Source organism: Pantherophis guttatus, chromosome 6 (assembly GCF_059756535.1).
Source record: "Pantherophis guttatus breed Tessera chromosome 6, ASM5975653v1, whole genome shotgun sequence".
Lineage (NCBI taxonomy): Eukaryota > Metazoa > Chordata > Lepidosauria > Squamata > Colubridae > Pantherophis > Pantherophis guttatus.
Window position 1 is genome coordinate 68,141,002 of NC_142068.1, and position 17,861 is coordinate 68,158,862.

At 41.3% G+C, this 17,861-nt stretch overlaps 1 protein-coding gene across 2 annotated transcripts; it reads left to right on the forward strand.

The window, feature by feature from the left end:
• The first annotated feature begins 983 nt into the window (after nt 1-983).
• Nucleotides 984-16,257, forward strand: CCNJ (cyclin J). 2 transcript variants are annotated; one of them, XM_034430461.3, is made up of 6 exons: nt 984-1,251; nt 1,792-1,898; nt 8,850-9,060; nt 11,170-11,469; nt 11,573-11,732; nt 13,473-16,257. In XM_034430461.3, exons 2-6 carry the CDS (start codon nt 1,830-1,832, stop codon nt 13,864-13,866), a joined length of 1,134 nt encoding a protein of 377 aa, XP_034286352.1. In that variant the 5' UTR covers nt 984-1,251; nt 1,792-1,829; the 3' UTR covers nt 13,867-16,257. The 2 variants fall into 2 exon arrangements, with proteins under 2 accessions (XP_034286352.1, XP_060538805.1); XM_060682822.2 differs by having other exon boundaries at nt 988-1,110.
• Nucleotides 16,258-17,861: the final 1,604 nt, after the last annotated feature.

Genomic DNA, 17,861 nt, shown 5'->3' on the forward strand with positions numbered 1-17,861 from the left:
CATTTTAACTGAGAAATCCCACTGGAGTAAATAAGGCTTATCCTAGTAGCATGGACAGTTACCTTTAGAGTAAAGCCCATTAAGACAAGATTTTGTAATCTTCAGAAAACTATGCTATATATAGGCTCAGAATTATGCTATAGGGAAGACAGACAGATGCTTATCTACAGGAGAAAGTTCCATTCCATTCCACCGGATTCACTCTCAATAGATATGCATCAAATTGAAACCCAATTATCCTTATTGCACCGCGCAATCTTTAAAAGCAGTTTTTATTGGGCAATGCACCCTGTTTTCCGTCTGTAATTAAATACCGCAAAATAAATACGTCTTGCAGAGTTTATGTCTAGTCTAGAGAGCAACTCTGTCAAACCATGGAGTACCCAAGTGAAAGATTAAATGCTCCACAATGAAGCCCATCTTTTTTGGGGGGGGGGGGGTTAAGCGGGGGGGGTAAGAAACATTATCAAGGTCTTTTTTGGCGTTGAAAGACCCAGGCGAGCGATCTCTCCCGGCTATTTTTAACGAGCCACACGATCCCCGTGTCTCTCGGATTCCCGTTCCACGCCTCTTTCCACGAGCAGGGTGCAAGAGAAAGTTACTTTAGAAACTTTCCTAAAACTTTTTAAGGCGAAAGATAGTCAAAACTCATTCGCCCGTCTACCCTGCCCACTCAGGGGCCGCCAAAGCTACACCGCGTTGTTGTTGCTGTTTTTTAAGGCAGCCGCCTTTCGCGACACACACAACTCCCCCACCAAACCCCCCCCCTTGCACAAAACCCGACCACGTGACGCCACCTCGGCCGTCCCTGTCTGTCTCTTTTTTTTCAGAAGTCGGAGCGGCTACGGCAATTCAATGGGTCCAAAACTTCCTCGCGTGTAGCAAGAAAGGTGGTGGGGGGGGGGAGTGTAAAGACGAAAGCGGCGGGGCGGGCCCTGCGGATCAGCCGCGCGCTGATTGGAGAGGGCGGCTGGAGCGGAGTTGTAAGGCGAATGGGGATTGGCGGAGGCGCGGCCGCATGTGCCTGGCTCCCCGTCTTTGTATATACAGACTCGCTCGCCGAGCTCTTTTAACAATGGGCCGAAGGGGCCGCTCCACCGGACGGGGCTGGTAAGGCGAAAGCTCCCCTCCCGGGGTGGGGGAGGATGCCGCGGCTCTGCTGCCTTTAACCGACATGTCCGGGGAGATGCTGGAGGCGGTTCTCCCGTCCCGGCCGCTGTAAAGAGCAGAAGCGGAGCTGCGAACTCTCCGGTAAGCTCGACGACGGCCGGAACGGCGTAAGGGGAAGAGAGGGAAGCGTCCGTCCGGGGTAGCCGAGGCCGGGGCGGGAGGGGAGGGAAAGCGTGTCTGGCCCTTTGTTGTCTTGGCGTCGCCGCTTCTAGCCCGGCTTCCCTTCTCCGCCGGGAGAAGTTGGAAGTTGTTGCGGGACAGGCTCGATCGGGGAGCCGTGGACGAGAGCCGCTCCTTCCACTCCAGTGGCCCGGCTTCCCAGGCTTGGGAAGATCCCGAGTCAGCCGCGCTCCTGCTGTCCCCGGGGAGACCTTCGCGGGATCGCTCTGCTTCCCGATGCCGCTTCTTGGAGAGAAGCAAGGAGTGGAATCAGCTGGGGCGCAACCCCGGCCGGCCTCCTCCTCCTCCTCCTTCGAGGGGAAGGTCTGAGACTCCGGCTGGGGCGGGGAGGAGTTCCTGCCGGCGGCATAACTGAGCGGCTTTGCCCGAGAGTTGCGGCCCATCGATGAGTTCACAACCGGCTGCGGCTTCCCTTTTTTTTTTTTTTTTTTTGCCCCGCAGGCTCCCCGCTCTGATCCCCGGCCGCCCCATCCCGTCCCATGGAGCTGGAGGGGCAGTGGTGGAAAGGACAGCTGGCTGCCGACATCCACCAAGCTCTTCGCTACAAGGTAAGTCGGACGGATCGCCCCGCCCGATCTTTGGAGTCCGCGGCCGGACGGAAGAGGCAGATCGAGGGCTCCGGGTTCAAGTTTTGCTTTCTCTGCCCTCCCACTTCGAAGCCAAGAAGGTCTGGGGTCTTGATCAGCTGGGGAAAGAAAGCCCCCCCCACTCTCTGGCCTTTAAACACCCCCACCTTTTGAATTTCTTCAGCCCCCCCCCCCCTTCTGAGTCATATAATCAGTCTTTGCACTCACAAGTGGGGAAACTGAGGCAGAAGCTCTAGATTCCAAGTCATTATTCTTCAGTAGGATTTGCTTCGGGAGCTTTTTCCAGGCCCTGGAAGTGATGCTACTGAAACTTCCCAGGACTTCAGGGCATTGAGATTGCTTGTGGGTTTCAGTCAGGAGAAGAAAACTGGCTGTGATCCTGTAGCGTTTGTGTAGGATCTGGCCAGACAGTGCCCTGAAGTTAATAGATCTTCTCAGTCAGCAGCCAAACCCACTGATTTCAACCGCGGAGATGTGTAGTTTTGTTGGTGCCAATTTCCTTTCTTTCCTCTAATCCAGTCCTGCTCCCTGCCCTAAAGTGCAGATACGGAGATTGGTGTGACAGCATTGTTCCTTTATGAGAAGAACAGTTAGCAGATTCTGCTTTGGGCCTACTAAAGTTTTAATTTTCAGTGGGAACTGAAATAAAGATCCCCTTCTGCTCTGGGGTTTGTTCAGGGCAGTATAATAAAATGAAATGGTCCTCCCAAAGTGCAGGGTGTTTGTGGCTGGGAGTCGGGTGGCATGTAAATTTAATAAATTATTACTGAAACGGCTTTTCCAAAACCTGTAGAAGAAAAAGAAAGGGGATATGTCAGATTTTAAAAGTTCATTCTGCTCTCATCTGATTTTTTTTTTTCCTAATCGAGGGCAGTCAACAAGTAACCTTAATCACCGAGTAACCCATCTAGGTGTTTGTGAGAGAAGGTAGCTTATTTCCAAATCCTGCTGTGTCTCCCGTTTGTCTATTGCAAATGCTTCTCTGCCACTTCAGTCACCTGACTCTTAAGTGGCTTACAGCATAATGCAGAATGCATTACAATAAATCAACATTTATCAGAAGCTGTCATAATACTGCCAATGCAAGTTCAAGATACTTATAATAATACCAACACCATAAAACCACAACCTAACCTAAACCCATTTCTTCTTTATTTGAAACATTTGGTCAGGCTGGAAAAATTTCTGGTCAGTATCCCTGAAGTTTTCTAGGTTGACTGACAGCCCCAGATTGGGTTGCTGAACATAGTTTCCTGGGGCCATGGCTTAGCAACCTAAAAAAATGATGACAATGTCAGAGATGTTGGGTTACAGGAACAACTGTCGGAGAACAGTTGAAGGGACCTCAGCAGCTGATTGCTGCTTTGCATCTTAGTTGGAAATTGCTGCTCTTATTTAGGTCTCCCTCCCTGCAGGCAGACTGCAGTGAACGTGCGGAGTTAGATTCAAAAGATCAGCTGAAATAACATTTATTACTTCGCAGATGTCTGTAAGAATGCTCAGGTTTACCCAGCCCTGAAGAATTTATGGAAGTTATACATAGGGTTTTTATTTCCTTTAGGAAATACTAGGCTCGGGAGCAAACAGTGTATCAAGTTACCATAGCTTGTGTCTTTCTGCATTGGATTGATCCAATTTATTAGGGTCTATTCAATGAATCATGATCAAGTGATTTACAGCAATGTGTTTACCAGGCAGCCATGTCTTGTCTTATAAATCAGTGGCCCCCAACCTTTTGGGCACCAATGACCAGTTCCATGAAGAGGTTTTTCTGCAAGCTGGAGTGGGATGTGGTTACGTGGGCTGTTTGCATCCCACGGATGGGGCTTTGCTTGTTTTGTGTGGCCCAATTTCTGGCATGCTGTGGACCCCTGTTATAAATGTTTGATTATCAGTTTCTGAAGAGACTTTGGGATTTTTTAAAAGGCTCCTGGTGCAGCTTCTTATCATTATACTGTAATGATAAAGAAAGGTGCATTAGTTAGGTTCCTTCTTTTAACATAACTTTTTTTAGAGCAAGCATGATAGAACCACTGGGTATAATGTACTGATTCAGTTCTGTTACTCATGTAAATGCTCTAGACTTTGATAATTCTTTGAAATGTGGTTGTCTCTGATCATTAATATGCTGCAGTAATTATCTCTCTAGTGTAAAAAGACTTTTCATCCACGTGATTTTAGTTCCCATCAAGGAAGGGAACATACTCAGGTTTTATCTTGATTATAACTCAGAATGAAATCTTTCCAAACTCAGTGGAAGAAAGTTGTCAGTAAACTTAAATCTGTAACTTTTAACCTCTTTATAATCTTTTTATTTAAGATCATATTTTCAGTGAGTTAGTGCTTAGCTATAACATGGTTTTTATTCGGTGATGTTTAATATGTTAGCTTGGAGATTGTGTGGCTTGTAAAGCATGATTTGTGGCTTAACAGGCAGAGACGTTAGTTAACCCCAAGAGCCATGACTTAACAAATCATGATTTAATTTACTGTATGAAGGCAGTAGTTAATAAAAAAAAAAACCCAAGTTTTTGCTTTCAGACCACTCCACCTCCTTGGCTGTGTTTGTATCACAAACCTAATTACCCCCCCATGTTCAAACATGTAGTGGCTTTAAAGTTCAGTAGGTTATTGAATCCAGAAAAACAAGTTAATTCCTTTACCAATTAAATCATGGTACAGAAATAGACAATGTAAATGTCAATGTATATTCCTGAAATGTTTAGCAAAAGTTGTTTGTGACCTGTCCGTAAGTATTACACTTTTCTGCTATTCCATCAATGGGATGGTTTGATTGATCTCGACATACCTCAAACAAGATGCCTCTAAGTAACATAATGTACAACTCTGACCTGAGAAATTTAGTTCCATCATTGTATATTGTTGTTTGTTAAATTGATAGGATTATTTGATCAGGTAGAATGTCCTGATTTCTTTATTTGTAGAGTTATCTTTTGTTCATTTTCTTATCTCTTATTATTATTTTTTCCTTTGGCTCCATGACACTAGTTGCCCATTTTGAATCAGTCACCAGAGCAGCTTTTATTTCAGTTGGTTGAATAAACTGTGGCTGTTGCTGAGGTTCATATAAAATATTAAGCCATAGGATTTGCAAACTATAATGGATGGGTTTGGGTACAAACATGCCTAACAAATCCAAAAGCTGTCCTTGGTTTTCAAATGAATGTTGCCTGAACCCTGAATGCTTTCAGCTTGATGTGCATTCTAAAATATTTTACTACCAGTTCTGTGGGCATGGCTTATTTGTGGGCATGGCTTGATGGTCATGTGACAATTATTTAGGTTTTAGCAGAGGTACTGGTCTACTAGCCTTTTAACTGCTTGCAGAGGCACCGGTCTACCCATTTGTTTTTGGAGCCACCGGTCTACTCATTTGTTTTTGGAGCCACCGGTCTACCACCACACTGCCTTTTAACACTGATCAACTGTAGGGCGGCCCTTTGAAGCCCCGCGGCAAGAGTTTAAACAGTTTTTTTCCTTCTAGCCGATCAGCTGGGACTTGGGAGGCAGCAATAAATTGGGGGTGGGGGCAAATAAAAGGTAAGAATAACGCGGGGAGGTGAGGGGGCCTAGCTCCCAAACAAAGAGAACCAGTTCAGTGACGTCATATTGTCATCGCTACCGGCTCGGCCGAACCAGGAGGAACCCACCACTGATGTGCATATCAGGTGATTCCCAATGAAGTGGAGTTACAAGGGGTTTTCATTAAGCTTCTTTCATGGAATTGTACCAGGAGTTCAGAAAATGTCAGAAGAGAATATTTGTACCTCAGGATTGAACTGTGGGGTCCTTAGTACATTGATGATATTACCTAGTTTGTAATGAAATATTTGCAAAAAATCAAAGTCAGAAAGCACCAAGGACACCACAGTGTTATTCTCCTTTTCCAACTATACCTTCTTTGCTCAACATTTTTTCTGTCTGTCATAGAAGAACAACAAAAATAAGACACAAAATAGCCCAAAATAGCTTATTATTAATGTCATCGGCAGCTAAATATACTGAAGCACCCAGAATTTTCCTTTGGCTTATTGCAATCGTAGCTATACCCAAAGTGTCCACCTTGGGTCTTTTCTGGATTAATGATCCACTGATATGTGATACCTGATGGCATTAGTTATTAATAGTTCCAATATACTTCCCGTCTAACAGAAGTAGATGCCTCTGAAGTATGAATTGCTTTCAAGTCAAGCAAAACTCAGAGAAGGTTCACTGTTTCAATTACTGCTACTGTGATTCATGTTAAACTGCTCCATCCTGTTTTACCAACTGTAAAGTGGAATTTAAGTATGTGACTTCTTTCATTGCAGAGAAATAGTGTGAATAAATATAATAGAAAGGCCCTTGGTAGACTGTCTAACAACGTAGAATAAACTAGATCCATCTACTCGTTTCTATATCTAATAAATTGCTTATGTTCTAGAATCATTAACAGAAGATGTAAGTTGTCATATACCCAAGTACTACAGTAAAGAATAAAACTGAACTTTAAGGTCATTTGTGATGATCGTGATGGAGAAAGCTGGAAATGTTTACTATGACCAATTTTACTAATATTAGATTTAGACTTAGAATAACTTTATTGTCACTTTGATTGTACACTAATCGGCATACATTAAAATGATTAAATAAAAATTGATGTGTTGTATTAAACTGCGGTTTCTTTCATTTTGAGTTAGTGAGATGGGTGAGCTCAGCTACTGTGATTTTTCAATAGATTTCTTGCTAGCATTCTTTGTGAATCTGACCGTTGTAATAGTATGACTTGGTGCAATGGGTGAATTTAGGATTATGGAATGGAAAATCAGGTATCAGAAGATTAATCTGCCTTCTGTCTTTTTCTTCTGTAGCAATGTTTCCCAACTGTGGCAACTTTAAGATGTGCGGACTTCAGCTCCCATAATTCCCCAGCCAGCCATGCCACATATTTTAAAGTCCACACATCTTAAAGTTGTCATAGCAGACTTCTTCCATTTCCTGTTAACTCTGATTGGCTTTCGGGAGGGGAAGGGCTGGTAATTGATATTATCTTCCCCAGTTGGATAAATAGCCGGGCACAGGAAGATATTTTAAAGAATTTGCTCGTGTTTTTTTCTTTCGAGAATTTTTTTTTAAAAAAAGTTGGAAAATGTGTTTCTTAGTATATTCACCATCAGTATTAGCAATGAGGTTGTATCATCCAAGCTCACAGGTTTAGCATTGATAGAAAAAGAAATGAATGTCCTTTATGCAAGTAAAACCAAATTTATACAGCAAACGAGAGACATCAAAGACAACTGATGATTGTCAGCCCCACTAGGTAGACCAAACCAGAATATCAACTCCACAGCAAGACTGAAACTATAGTTTATTGAGATACACTATAACAATGACATCTTGCAAAACTGATTGTCCTACAACTCCCTTCCTCCTTGTATCCCAGTTAATCAGCATTGTTTGTTTGGCTCTCTTTGAATATTATCTTGCTTCCCGGGACTCAACGAATGTTTTAGTTCTCATTCCCATTTTTTGTAATTTTTTTTCCACAAGGACTGGAACTTCCAAAACTTTATTAAATTTCAGAAAAATGTAAAATACCAAAAAGCAAAACTGTCAAGATTGCCTCTCTTATCCTCAATACAACTATTGGCCATTTATTGCTCAGACAATATTTCAGATTTAGTAAAGGCTAGCATTGTCTTCTATTTAATTGTATGCTTTATTCAAGGAATTTTCCCCTTGGGTTACAACAGGGGTGTCAAACTTGATTTCATTGAGGGCCATATCAGGGTTATATTTGACCTCAGGGGGGCCGAGTGGGCATGGCTGGGCTGGGCATGGCCAGCTTGGCATCTTGCAGCCCTCTGCCATGAAAATGGAGCCCAGGAGGGCCACGTGCGGCCCTCCCAAGCTCTGTCTTCACTGGCAGAGGCAATGGGACGGTCCTTCGCTGTTTCCAGGGCGGCCCTGCAGCCAGATCTAAGCACCCCACAGGCTGAATGCGGCCCATGGGCCTTGAGTTTGACACCCCCGGGTTAGAATGTCTTGATTCAGATCATATAGAATGATTCAGTGCCACTTTACATTTCACCATTTTGCTGTAGCTCAGTGGGGAACTGAGATATGTTGATATGATTACTCTCAGCCCTGGAGGCCATATTTTTCTTTGGATCTTCAGGACTTGGTTAGGGGTGTTACTTGGAACCCTGATATTTACTCTGTACTTAGTGTCTCCATCCCCTTCTCTGCCCCAAGATGGAAGTGCTGATGCCAACAACAACCATTTCAGTTGCCTATCCCACATGGTTATTGCCTGTGTGATAATAACAATAACAATAGTTAAGGGAAACTCAACCATAAGCAACAATAACAACTATGCTCAAAGATAAATGCCAAAATCCTTATCTTCCTGCAATTTTTTTTTCAACTGTTTTGTGGATTTAATGTCTGGACTTCACCTGTTATTCATAAGATTGAAGGAGGGACTGCAGTGCAAATTCTGGGAATGAGAGCTATAAAACTCTCTGTGTCCCTTTTTAAAATATAAGGGAGATTAAACAACCATTCTTAGGAACCCAAATTCCAAAATGATCTTAAATCTGCTTGGGGATCTGTTGTGGTGTAGAGCCTGTTTGTTGGTTATCCTGAACACACTGTATGTTTTTATAGCGTAGTTGCGGAATATATTTTATGGTTTTCGACATGGTTGTATATGTTTTGTTTCTCTGTTTTTGTATTGCGCTGTTTCTTTTGAAGTTTTTAATGGACGCGAGACTCCCAGTGTCACTTATGTAAGACGGGCAACTATGCTAACTGAATGAAGAATGAAGAAATGCAATTTGGATGTAATTATTCTCGGTGCCAATTTCTCTACAGCAGCGGCTGTTTTAAACGCTGTTACTCTCTCCTTAGGAGCTGAAGCTGCCCTCTTACAAAGGCCAGTCTCCCCAGTTAAATCTGAGAAGGTATTTTGCAGACTTGATTGCCATTGTGAGCAACCGGTTTCGTCTCTGTCCTGCTGCCCGACACCTTGCCGTTTACCTGTTGGACCTCTTTATGGACCGTTATGACATCTCCATTCAACAGCTACACGTGGTTGCTCTTTCCTGCTTGCTTTTAGCAAGTAAGTTCAAAGCAAGAAGCTCAACAGGTAGAAATTGCTTTACCCAGACTAGAAACCAAATTGTTGAATTACAAAAATGGTTGGCAATTTAATACTAAACCAGCCGTCCTGAGACCCATCACGGATCGCAGAAACCCGAGTTTTTTTATTTGCTAAGCTGCAGCAGTTTCTGGGAGGGGGGGAAAGAAATGGATTCTGTAATTTTAGGGGCAACATTTGCATGGCAAATAATAGAATAATAGAATAGAATAGAATAGAATAGAATAGAATAATAGAATAGAATAATAGAATAGAATAATAGAATAGAATAATAGAATAGAATAGAATAGAATAATAGAATAGAATTTTTTATTGGCCAAGTGTGATTGGACACACAAGGAATTTGTCTTGGTGCATATGCTCTCAGTGTACATAAAAGAAAAGATACCTTTGTCAAGAATCATAAGGTTATGTCACAACAAACTTTATATTTGTGCTTTTGGGAAGAGCACAAATTGCCCGAATTGGGAAGTTCTTTTTTTTCACACACGAATGGTATCTTCTACTCTTCCAATCCATTACAACAACTTTATGATATTTTGTAACGGCTATTATATCCCTTGATATGATCAGTTTAAAGGGTTTCGTTTCTGAAATCCACAGAAAGGTTCAGGATATTGAAGGATTGGAGAGAAGGGGGTGGGGAGGGGGGAAGCTAAGCTAAGGGAGCAAATCTTGCAACTCATGGGTTGCAGACGGCTCTCACTCCAGCATTTCTTTTGTGTCCCTCAAAATCATTGCCATCAAAAATAAAGGGCACTCTTTGTATTTTTGAGTCCCAGAGGCTTAAGGACTGAAAGTTCAGGTGCCCATTTTAGCTCTTAAAACTCCTGACACACACCCCTCAAAATAATGGGCCCAGCCATCACCCACTTTTGGAATGCAGTTTTAGATATCACAGAAAAGTGGATTGACTTGGAAAGTGATGGAAATTGCAGCCACTTTGACTGGTGTGTACTTTTTTTTGACTTAACTTAGTTTATTGTTCTTTAAAGAGCATGCCCTGCAGCTTAGCTTTACGTATGAACTCAGCCAATTGTGGGCAATCAACAAACCTAAGATTAATTAAGCCATATCTTGGCTTGTTAAGTGGATCCAATCGATTAGCACCATGACAGTGTGGTTCTTACGTTCTGCAGCTGTTTCTGAACCACCAACTATAGACCAAACTTCCTGGATCAAACATTGGGCGAATTGATTTCACAATAAGTCCAGTGGCCCTTGTAAACTGTTGACGTTTTCCAAAATTCACGCCTGTCTCAAATAACAGAATAAATATGAGAACTCTTGCTTTAGGCTTGAAAATATGGACATCAAACCCATTTTTAAAAAATATATCAATTTAGCCTAAGTTTTTTTTTTTTTTAAAGGGATTGCTTCCCCTTAATGAGGAGCTCTGACAAACGAGATCTGATCCTTTAAAGATTCCTGTTGCCAAGCCTTGAATGAGAAAATAATTTGAAAGGTTGCTGCCAATCTGGCATCTTAGATCTGTCATTAGAGATGATAACAGTGCATTAGAGCGAAATGAGCCCAGCTGTGCTTACTAACCATCTGTGCAATCATAGTGTACTTTTTAACCAAAAGCAATGTTGGGTTTAACAACTAATTAGGGTTAGTTGTCAACGTCCTACCACAATGAGGACGAAGATTTCCATTGCTTAGCCAAGGGCTGTTAAGGGAGTCGTGTCCAATTTTATGAGCCTTTTTTTGGTTAAGCAGCTCTGGCTTTTCCCCTTAACTTTTCTTCTTTGAAGCTGGCTGGGGAGGTCATATGCCCCGAGATGCAGCAAACCGTTGTAAAATCATGCCAGGTACCAGATACCCGAATTTTGATCCTGTGACATGGGGGATATTGCAGTGGTCATAAGTATGAGGAACAGTCATAAATCACTTTTTTCAGGGCCATTGTAAATTTTACCGGTCCCTAAACAAATGGTGGTAAGTTGAGAACTGACTATAGTAACTGAACCTTCTTTGGGGAGATAAATCTCCTTTGACAACACACAGAATTTTTAAAAATCCTTTCTTGTGTTCTTAATGGTATTTCACCCCTTTCATGTCCCTCAGGTAAATTTGAAGACAAGGAAGACAGCGTGCCTAAGCTTGAACAGCTGAACAGCTTGGGGTGTATGACCAACATGAGCCTGGTCCTAACCAAACAGAATTTGCTGCACATGGAGCTGCTCTTGCTAGAAACTTTCCAGTGGAACCTCTGCCTGCCCACAGCTGCTCACTTCATAGACTACTATCTCTCGATCGCCGTTCACGAATCAGACCTCCATGACGGATGGCCGATGGTTTGCTTGGAAAAAACCAAATTGTACATGGCCAAATATGCCGACTACTTTCTGGAAGTGTCCCTACAAGGTGCATTTTTTATGGCTTTGTTCAAACTCCCCCTGGTTACTTAGCTGCGAGAGGGAGGGGGGGTGCCTTTGCGTGACTTAACCATTATCCTCTGTCTCTCCAGATCATGCCTTTTTAAATTATGCCCCTTCGTTAGTGGCTGCTGCGTGTGTTGCTTCCTCAAGGATTATCTTGCGTCTTTCTCCAACGTGGCCAGTGCGACTCCATCGCCTGACAGCATATTCCTGGGATTTTCTGTTGCCGTGTATTGAGCGACTATTGGTGTAAGTGTTTGGAATGATTTTTCTTCACTTAATAGGGTAGTACAGACAGTCCTCGGTTTACAATGGGGAAGCTACGGTTAATGACCATTAAAGAGCCGTGGTGGAGCAGTGATTAGAATGCAGTACTGCAGGATGCTCCTGCTGACTGCCAACAATTCAGCAATTTGAGTGTCACCGGTTCAAAGTTGACTCAATCTTCCATCCTTCCGAGGTGGGTAAAATGAGGACCCAGATTGTTGGCAGCAATATGCTGACTCTAAACCACTTAAGAGAGGGTCTGTAAAAGCACTATGAAGCGGTATATAAGTCTAAGTGCTATTGCTTTTAGAAGTTTGTGGGAACTTCATCTTTGGAAGCTTTCAAGAAGAGACTGGACTGCCATTTGTCAGAAATGGTGTAGGGCCGCGATGGCGAACCTATGGCACGTGTGCCCAAAGTGGCACGTGGAGCCATGTTGCCTGGGACGCACAGTGTCGCCTGTTCCTCTTCTGGGTTTCTGGCGCGCATGTGCACGCAATGATCAGTTGGGCTTTGTGCGTGCAGCAGTGCTGGAAACTGGAAGAGCTGGTCTTCTGTTTTGCGGCATGAGCATGCTGATCGTCGTGCGTGCATGTGCGCCAGTAACTGGAAGACTAAACAATAAACCGGAAGTTCATTTTCCAGCACGCGCAAGCCCCCTGGGAAGCTCCTCTTCCGAGTTGTGGGGCAGTCAAGCATGTATGCGTGCTCCTTTTTTGGCACTTGGTGCCGAAAAGGTTCGCCATCCCTGGTGTAGGGTCTCCTGCTTGAGCAGAGGGTTGGACTAGATGACCTACAAGGTCTCCAACTTTGTTAATCTGCCACAGCTATTGAAAGTTAAAACCGCACTGAAAGTGACTTGCACCCGTTTTTCCCCCTTACAACCGTTGCAGCATCCCCATGGGTCACATAGTCTAAATTAGATGCTTGGCCACTGGCATGTAGTTATGATAGTTGCAGTGTCCCGGGATTGTGATATCCTCTTTGTGTGACCTCCTGACCAACAAAGTCAATGGGGAAGCTAGATTCACTTAATACCCCTATGGAGACCCCATACCCATTTCAGACAAATGGTTGTCCAGCCTCTTCTTAAAAGCCTCCAGTGATGCAACACCCACAGCTGAAGGCAAGCTGTTCCATTGGTTAATCGTTCTCATTGTTAGGAAGTTTTTCCTTAATTCCAGGTTGCTTTTCTCCTCGATTAGTTTCCATCTATTGTTTCTTGTCTTGCCTTCTGGTGCTTTGGAGAATTAGTTGACCCCCTCTTTTTGCGGCAGCCGCTCAAATACTGGAATATTGCTATCATGTCACCCCAGTCCTTCTTTTCTTTAGAATAGCCATACCCAAATATTGCAACAATTCTTCATATGTTATAGTCTCCAGGCCTTTAATCATCTTAGTTGCTCTTCTCTGCAGTTTTTCCAAAGTCTCAACATATTTTTGTAATGTGGTGACCAAAACTGGATGTGGTATTCTAGGTGTGGTGTTACTAAGGTTTTATATAGGTTGTATTTTGATGGATGGATGGATGGATGGATGGATAGATGAGGTTTTATTTCTTGTAGCAGAAATGCTGACATTGAATCAAGAAGAACTATTGGCCCATTCCCATCAAGCATGAATGAAAAAATAATCCTCTCCTTGTACATGGGTTTGGATGAACTGTAGATTTCATCCAATGTAGTCAAACAGAAAATAATCCTTTTCATTTTAATATTCTAGGGCCCATGATAATGACGTAAAAGAAGCCAACAAGCAAAAAGGACAACATAGCTCTCAACCACCTCATAACACTTTATTTCAAACAACCATTCAACCCACCCAGCAGCAGATACCCCATTATATTCAAGCGCATCAGACTCCTCTACCGTATCTTCAAACAGCACCGCAACAAAACTGTCAGCCGATTATGTCAAGCAGTCATACCTCAGCCTACCCGATGCAGACTTGCCCAGCTGGTTTACAAGGTGGTATTCAGGCTCAAAGTCATATGCAGACTTCTGGAATGTCACTAGCCGTCCCTATAGAGGTGAAGCCATGTTTAAACGTCTCCTACAATCGAACCTATCAGATTGCTGGACGTTACCCTTGTATTACTCCATGCTTTGAGAGGTGACGACTACAGCAGAACTCTCTGTGTGACCAGTGTTCAATAAATAATAAGAGGACAATTTGGGGTCCTTCTGAAACCTGGGAAAAGGCTGGAAGAGAACATATTTTTCTCCCAAAGGTAGCTCGGTTGCAGAAGGTGTAAGTACAAGAATGTGCCTACTTGCAGAATAATGGAGAAAGATGAAAAAAAATATTTCTGCCACACTGTAGTTCTACAGGCTGAACTTAAAACACATCCTTAAAAGCGTGTTGAGAGACACCTGCCCTGTCTGCAGGTCTTGTCTTCCTGAAAAGATGAAAGATTATATGTGACGTTGACGACACTGCTGCTTCTACTTAGCTCTGTGCAGTATTTAGTAAGATACTGAACCACTAAGTGCCATTGCTTTCCAGAAGATGGAGACGCCAGTGAGAGAAGAGGCCTTCTTCATCTAGTGAGCAGCTCAATTCTTTGATTTGCCGGTGGATGAGAACTTGTATTTCAGTGGCCTTGGATTAATGTTCTTCAATCTTCTACTTCAAGTATTCTTGTCTTCACTGAAGCTATGTAGAGATAAATTATCATACCATCTCAGGGAATAATCAAAAGTTACTGTGATACAGGACATATACATCATTTAAATGGTTACCTCGGGTTCTGTTCCTCAGGGTAATTGTATTAGTAAATACCAAAGGGAGTTGAGATGTTCATTCAAGTACTCCCTTCACCTAAATGTGCTTTGCAATGAGACAGAGAAAAATAGGCAGGTTGTATTTAAATGAAGCCAGTACTATACCATAAAAAAAATGGAGTTTTGTTTGCAATTTACCCTACTTTATGCAACCAACTATTTGTGTCCAAAAAGTTTTGGTGTTTTTTTTTTTCTTCATTGTATTGATTTCTGGCTTCCAGGTACAATTGAAATGCTTACAAGAAATAAAGCCTTATTTATGTTGGCCAGAGAGCAGAATGAGAAATGGAAGTTCTCAGACTCTTACAGCACAACTGTATTTCCATATTTCTATTTCTTTGGCCACATCAGCTGCAATTCAGGTATTTTTATAATGTGAGCTAAGCAGTTGTAATAAGGGTGCTACATACGATCATCAGAAGTGTCTTTAAGTCCTTAGATTCTATTCTTACCCAAACCAGAATTATTTGAATTAATAGGCAGTAAAGAATTTTAAGAATCTTCTTGCCAGCATTCAAGATTAAGCAGTGACTTAATTTGATATACTTGTCTCCAGTGATGTGCGATCCAAGTATTTAGAGATGACTGAGAATGGAGGTGACAAATGGGTGGAGAACCTGAAGATAGACAGACCTTCCCTAGTGAAAAAGAGATCATCCTAAATAGTTCTCATTTAAAGGAAAAATGGCCTTAATTGTTTTCTGTGAGCTGACCGTGCTATGAGAAAATATTCTTTAATTTGGAGGAGAAGCTATCCTCCATAGTAATAATTATTTTATGCCATAATGTGTTTTGTGTGTGTGTGTCAACTTATAAAAAAGGGGAATTTTGAGGGAAAGAAGTAAAGCTTTCTGAAAACATTTTAGATTCTGGGGAAATACTACTACTTTCCTAAGCATATTTTATTATTACTGTGTTTGCATCTCTGAGCGGGGAAAATTTGATTAGGTAACAGAATTGAGTGTCTGAGGTATCTTCTTACATGATGTCATTTCTCACAATTTCACTTCATGTGGGGATGAAGGACTGCAAAATACATCAGAAAAGGAATGATTGACTTATCTCAAATTGCAATACTGCTCATACAACTCTCCATACTTTTAACTACCTCAATACTATGTTGAATGTACAATTTTGTGGAGATCCATGACTTGAAATAACAAGCACATTGTTCCTAAAATTCTTACGTATCCTTCAGTGTCAGTCCTCCATAAATGAGACAGCAGAGCAGACATCTAATACATCTGAAAATTATCTTTCAGGCCCTTTACACTCAAAACATTAGTTAATAATTAACACTGGAATTGCAGTGGGAGAGTTAATTTTTCTAGTCAAGCCAGCAAAACTCACCTAAAACAAATGATCTTATTTAAGATATTTAAGTAATTAGACTTCTTGCTAAAAATGGATCCTCTACAAGTTCCTAGATTTGTGGCTCACTACTTTTTTAATTTATTATTTAGCCTTTTGAGTTTGTTGTTATAGATTAATATTGGCAATAGAATATGCACTGTGCGACATTTCCTATTTTCTTATACATATTTGGTCAACCTCCACTGAATCGACACACTGCTGAAATTGCTACTGCAGGAATTAAAATGTGTGTCGTCAAGAAAGAACTACACATTGGGGGAAAAACGAGTGCCATGCACTCTTTTAAAAAATAAAGTTAGTTTTGCGTAACTTGTGTGTGTGCTTTGAATAAAGTTACATTCATAATGATAGTGATATTGCAATGCGTTCCAAGTTTATTTTTGACTGTAATAGAACAGACATGAAAGAAAACAGGAAAAGTATTTTTTTTTAATTATTAAAAATCTGGACTCTTTCACTTCATTACTAACCTTTTCTGGAAAAGATAACAGAAAGAAAGAATGGAAAACAATTACAATTGTGAACAATATTGAATCTCTCTCTCTCTCTCTCTCTCTCTCTCTCTCTCTATATATATATATATATATATATATATATATATAAATATATTCTGCTAGAATATGGGAAAATGTTTTGTTTTAATTATATCAGGCAATACTATTTGCACAGTAACCTGCAAGAAGTCGCAGAAAACCCATCCCTCTTTTTGAGCAAAGTCCATATCGCGTTGTGCACAGATAACATTACACAACAGAAAACAGTATGACTCCTCGTCTTCAAATATCAGTTCCCTAGTTGGTGCATTCTGCCTTAAAATTTAATTTAATTCTAGATTAAATCTACTATAGATAAATGCAAGCACAGAATAGTACATATCTGAAAAGGTATCATTCCGGTATGAAAATTATGTGCTTCATCTTTGCTCCAGCAATGTTCAAGGCACCACTTTCAAAGGATTTGCATAGCTCTGAGAAGTATGTTCAGTAATGTTGGCATTGGATCATTTGAGATTAAAAATATAGATATAAGGAAGATATGTTAACCACCAACTATTATTGGCCAGCCAATCAAAGGAGAGTGCTACTAACATGTTACAGTTAATTTGGCAACTTCCATTTAGTTTGGTTGGTTTAAAAACTACATAAATCATCTTTTAATGACCCAATAATCCCTTGCAAGGGTGGAGTCTGGGCAACTGAATGGAGCTAGCAGAGTGTATAATGGCCGGATGCCCTTCTTGTCGCCAATGCGGACTTTTGTTCAGCAGATATATTCTCATTGTGCCGAGAGAGAGAAATACCTGCCTCTACCTAGAATTGAACTCTCAGCCTCCTGATTGTGAGGCAAGACCTCCACCTCTAGGGCACTGCACCACTCCGTTTAAAAACTACATAACTTGTATTTTTAAAATATCTCAATTGGGCAGGGGATTGACTGGAAGAGCCTCAAGGTACCTTCTAGCCCTATATTAAATGCTCCATTTATGTGAACTGAACTTCTTGGTTCTATATGCTACTAGATGGCCATATCTGAATTTTTTTTTTTATGAATTACAATTCATTACAATAATTATAATTATGCTTCTTAGAAGTACCAATATGCCCTTTACCAAAAAAGACACTTTTTTGCAGTGGCCAATGACATATGCAGTATTGGATCTAAGAGAATTTTCTGGATTGTCATCAGACACATTTAACACTACGAAATAAATCATGCTTTGAATGGATGATCCAAGCAGTATCATGAAGCATTCTTGAAATTCTTAAGAAACCATAATCAAAATATTGTTGGTTGCAAAAATTATAGTGACTTGTAAATTTTATATCATTTATAAACTTTGGGAAGGATTCAGAAATTTTTGAATCATCTTGAAAGTGATTGTTAGCTGCTTTTTTCTAGAATGAAAAATGATCACTGAACAATTATTAGTTAACTAATTTTTATATTTCAAAAT

What these genes read in the sequence shown, in the direction of transcription:
- CCNJ (XM_034430461.3), top strand. Translation starts at nt 1,830, where the DNA reads ATGGAGCTGGAGGGGCAGTGGTGGAAAGGACAGCTGGCTGCCGACATC. An exon ending in TTCCTGCTTGCTTTTAGCAA is followed by an intron (nt 9,061 to 11,169) that starts GTAAGTTCAAAG and finishes CATGTCCCTCAG; the next exon opens with GTAAATTTGAAGACAAGGAA. An exon ending in TGTATTGAGCGACTATTGGT is followed by an intron (nt 11,733 to 13,472) that starts GTAAGTGTTTGG and finishes TTAATATTCTAG; the next exon opens with GGCCCATGATAATGACGTAA.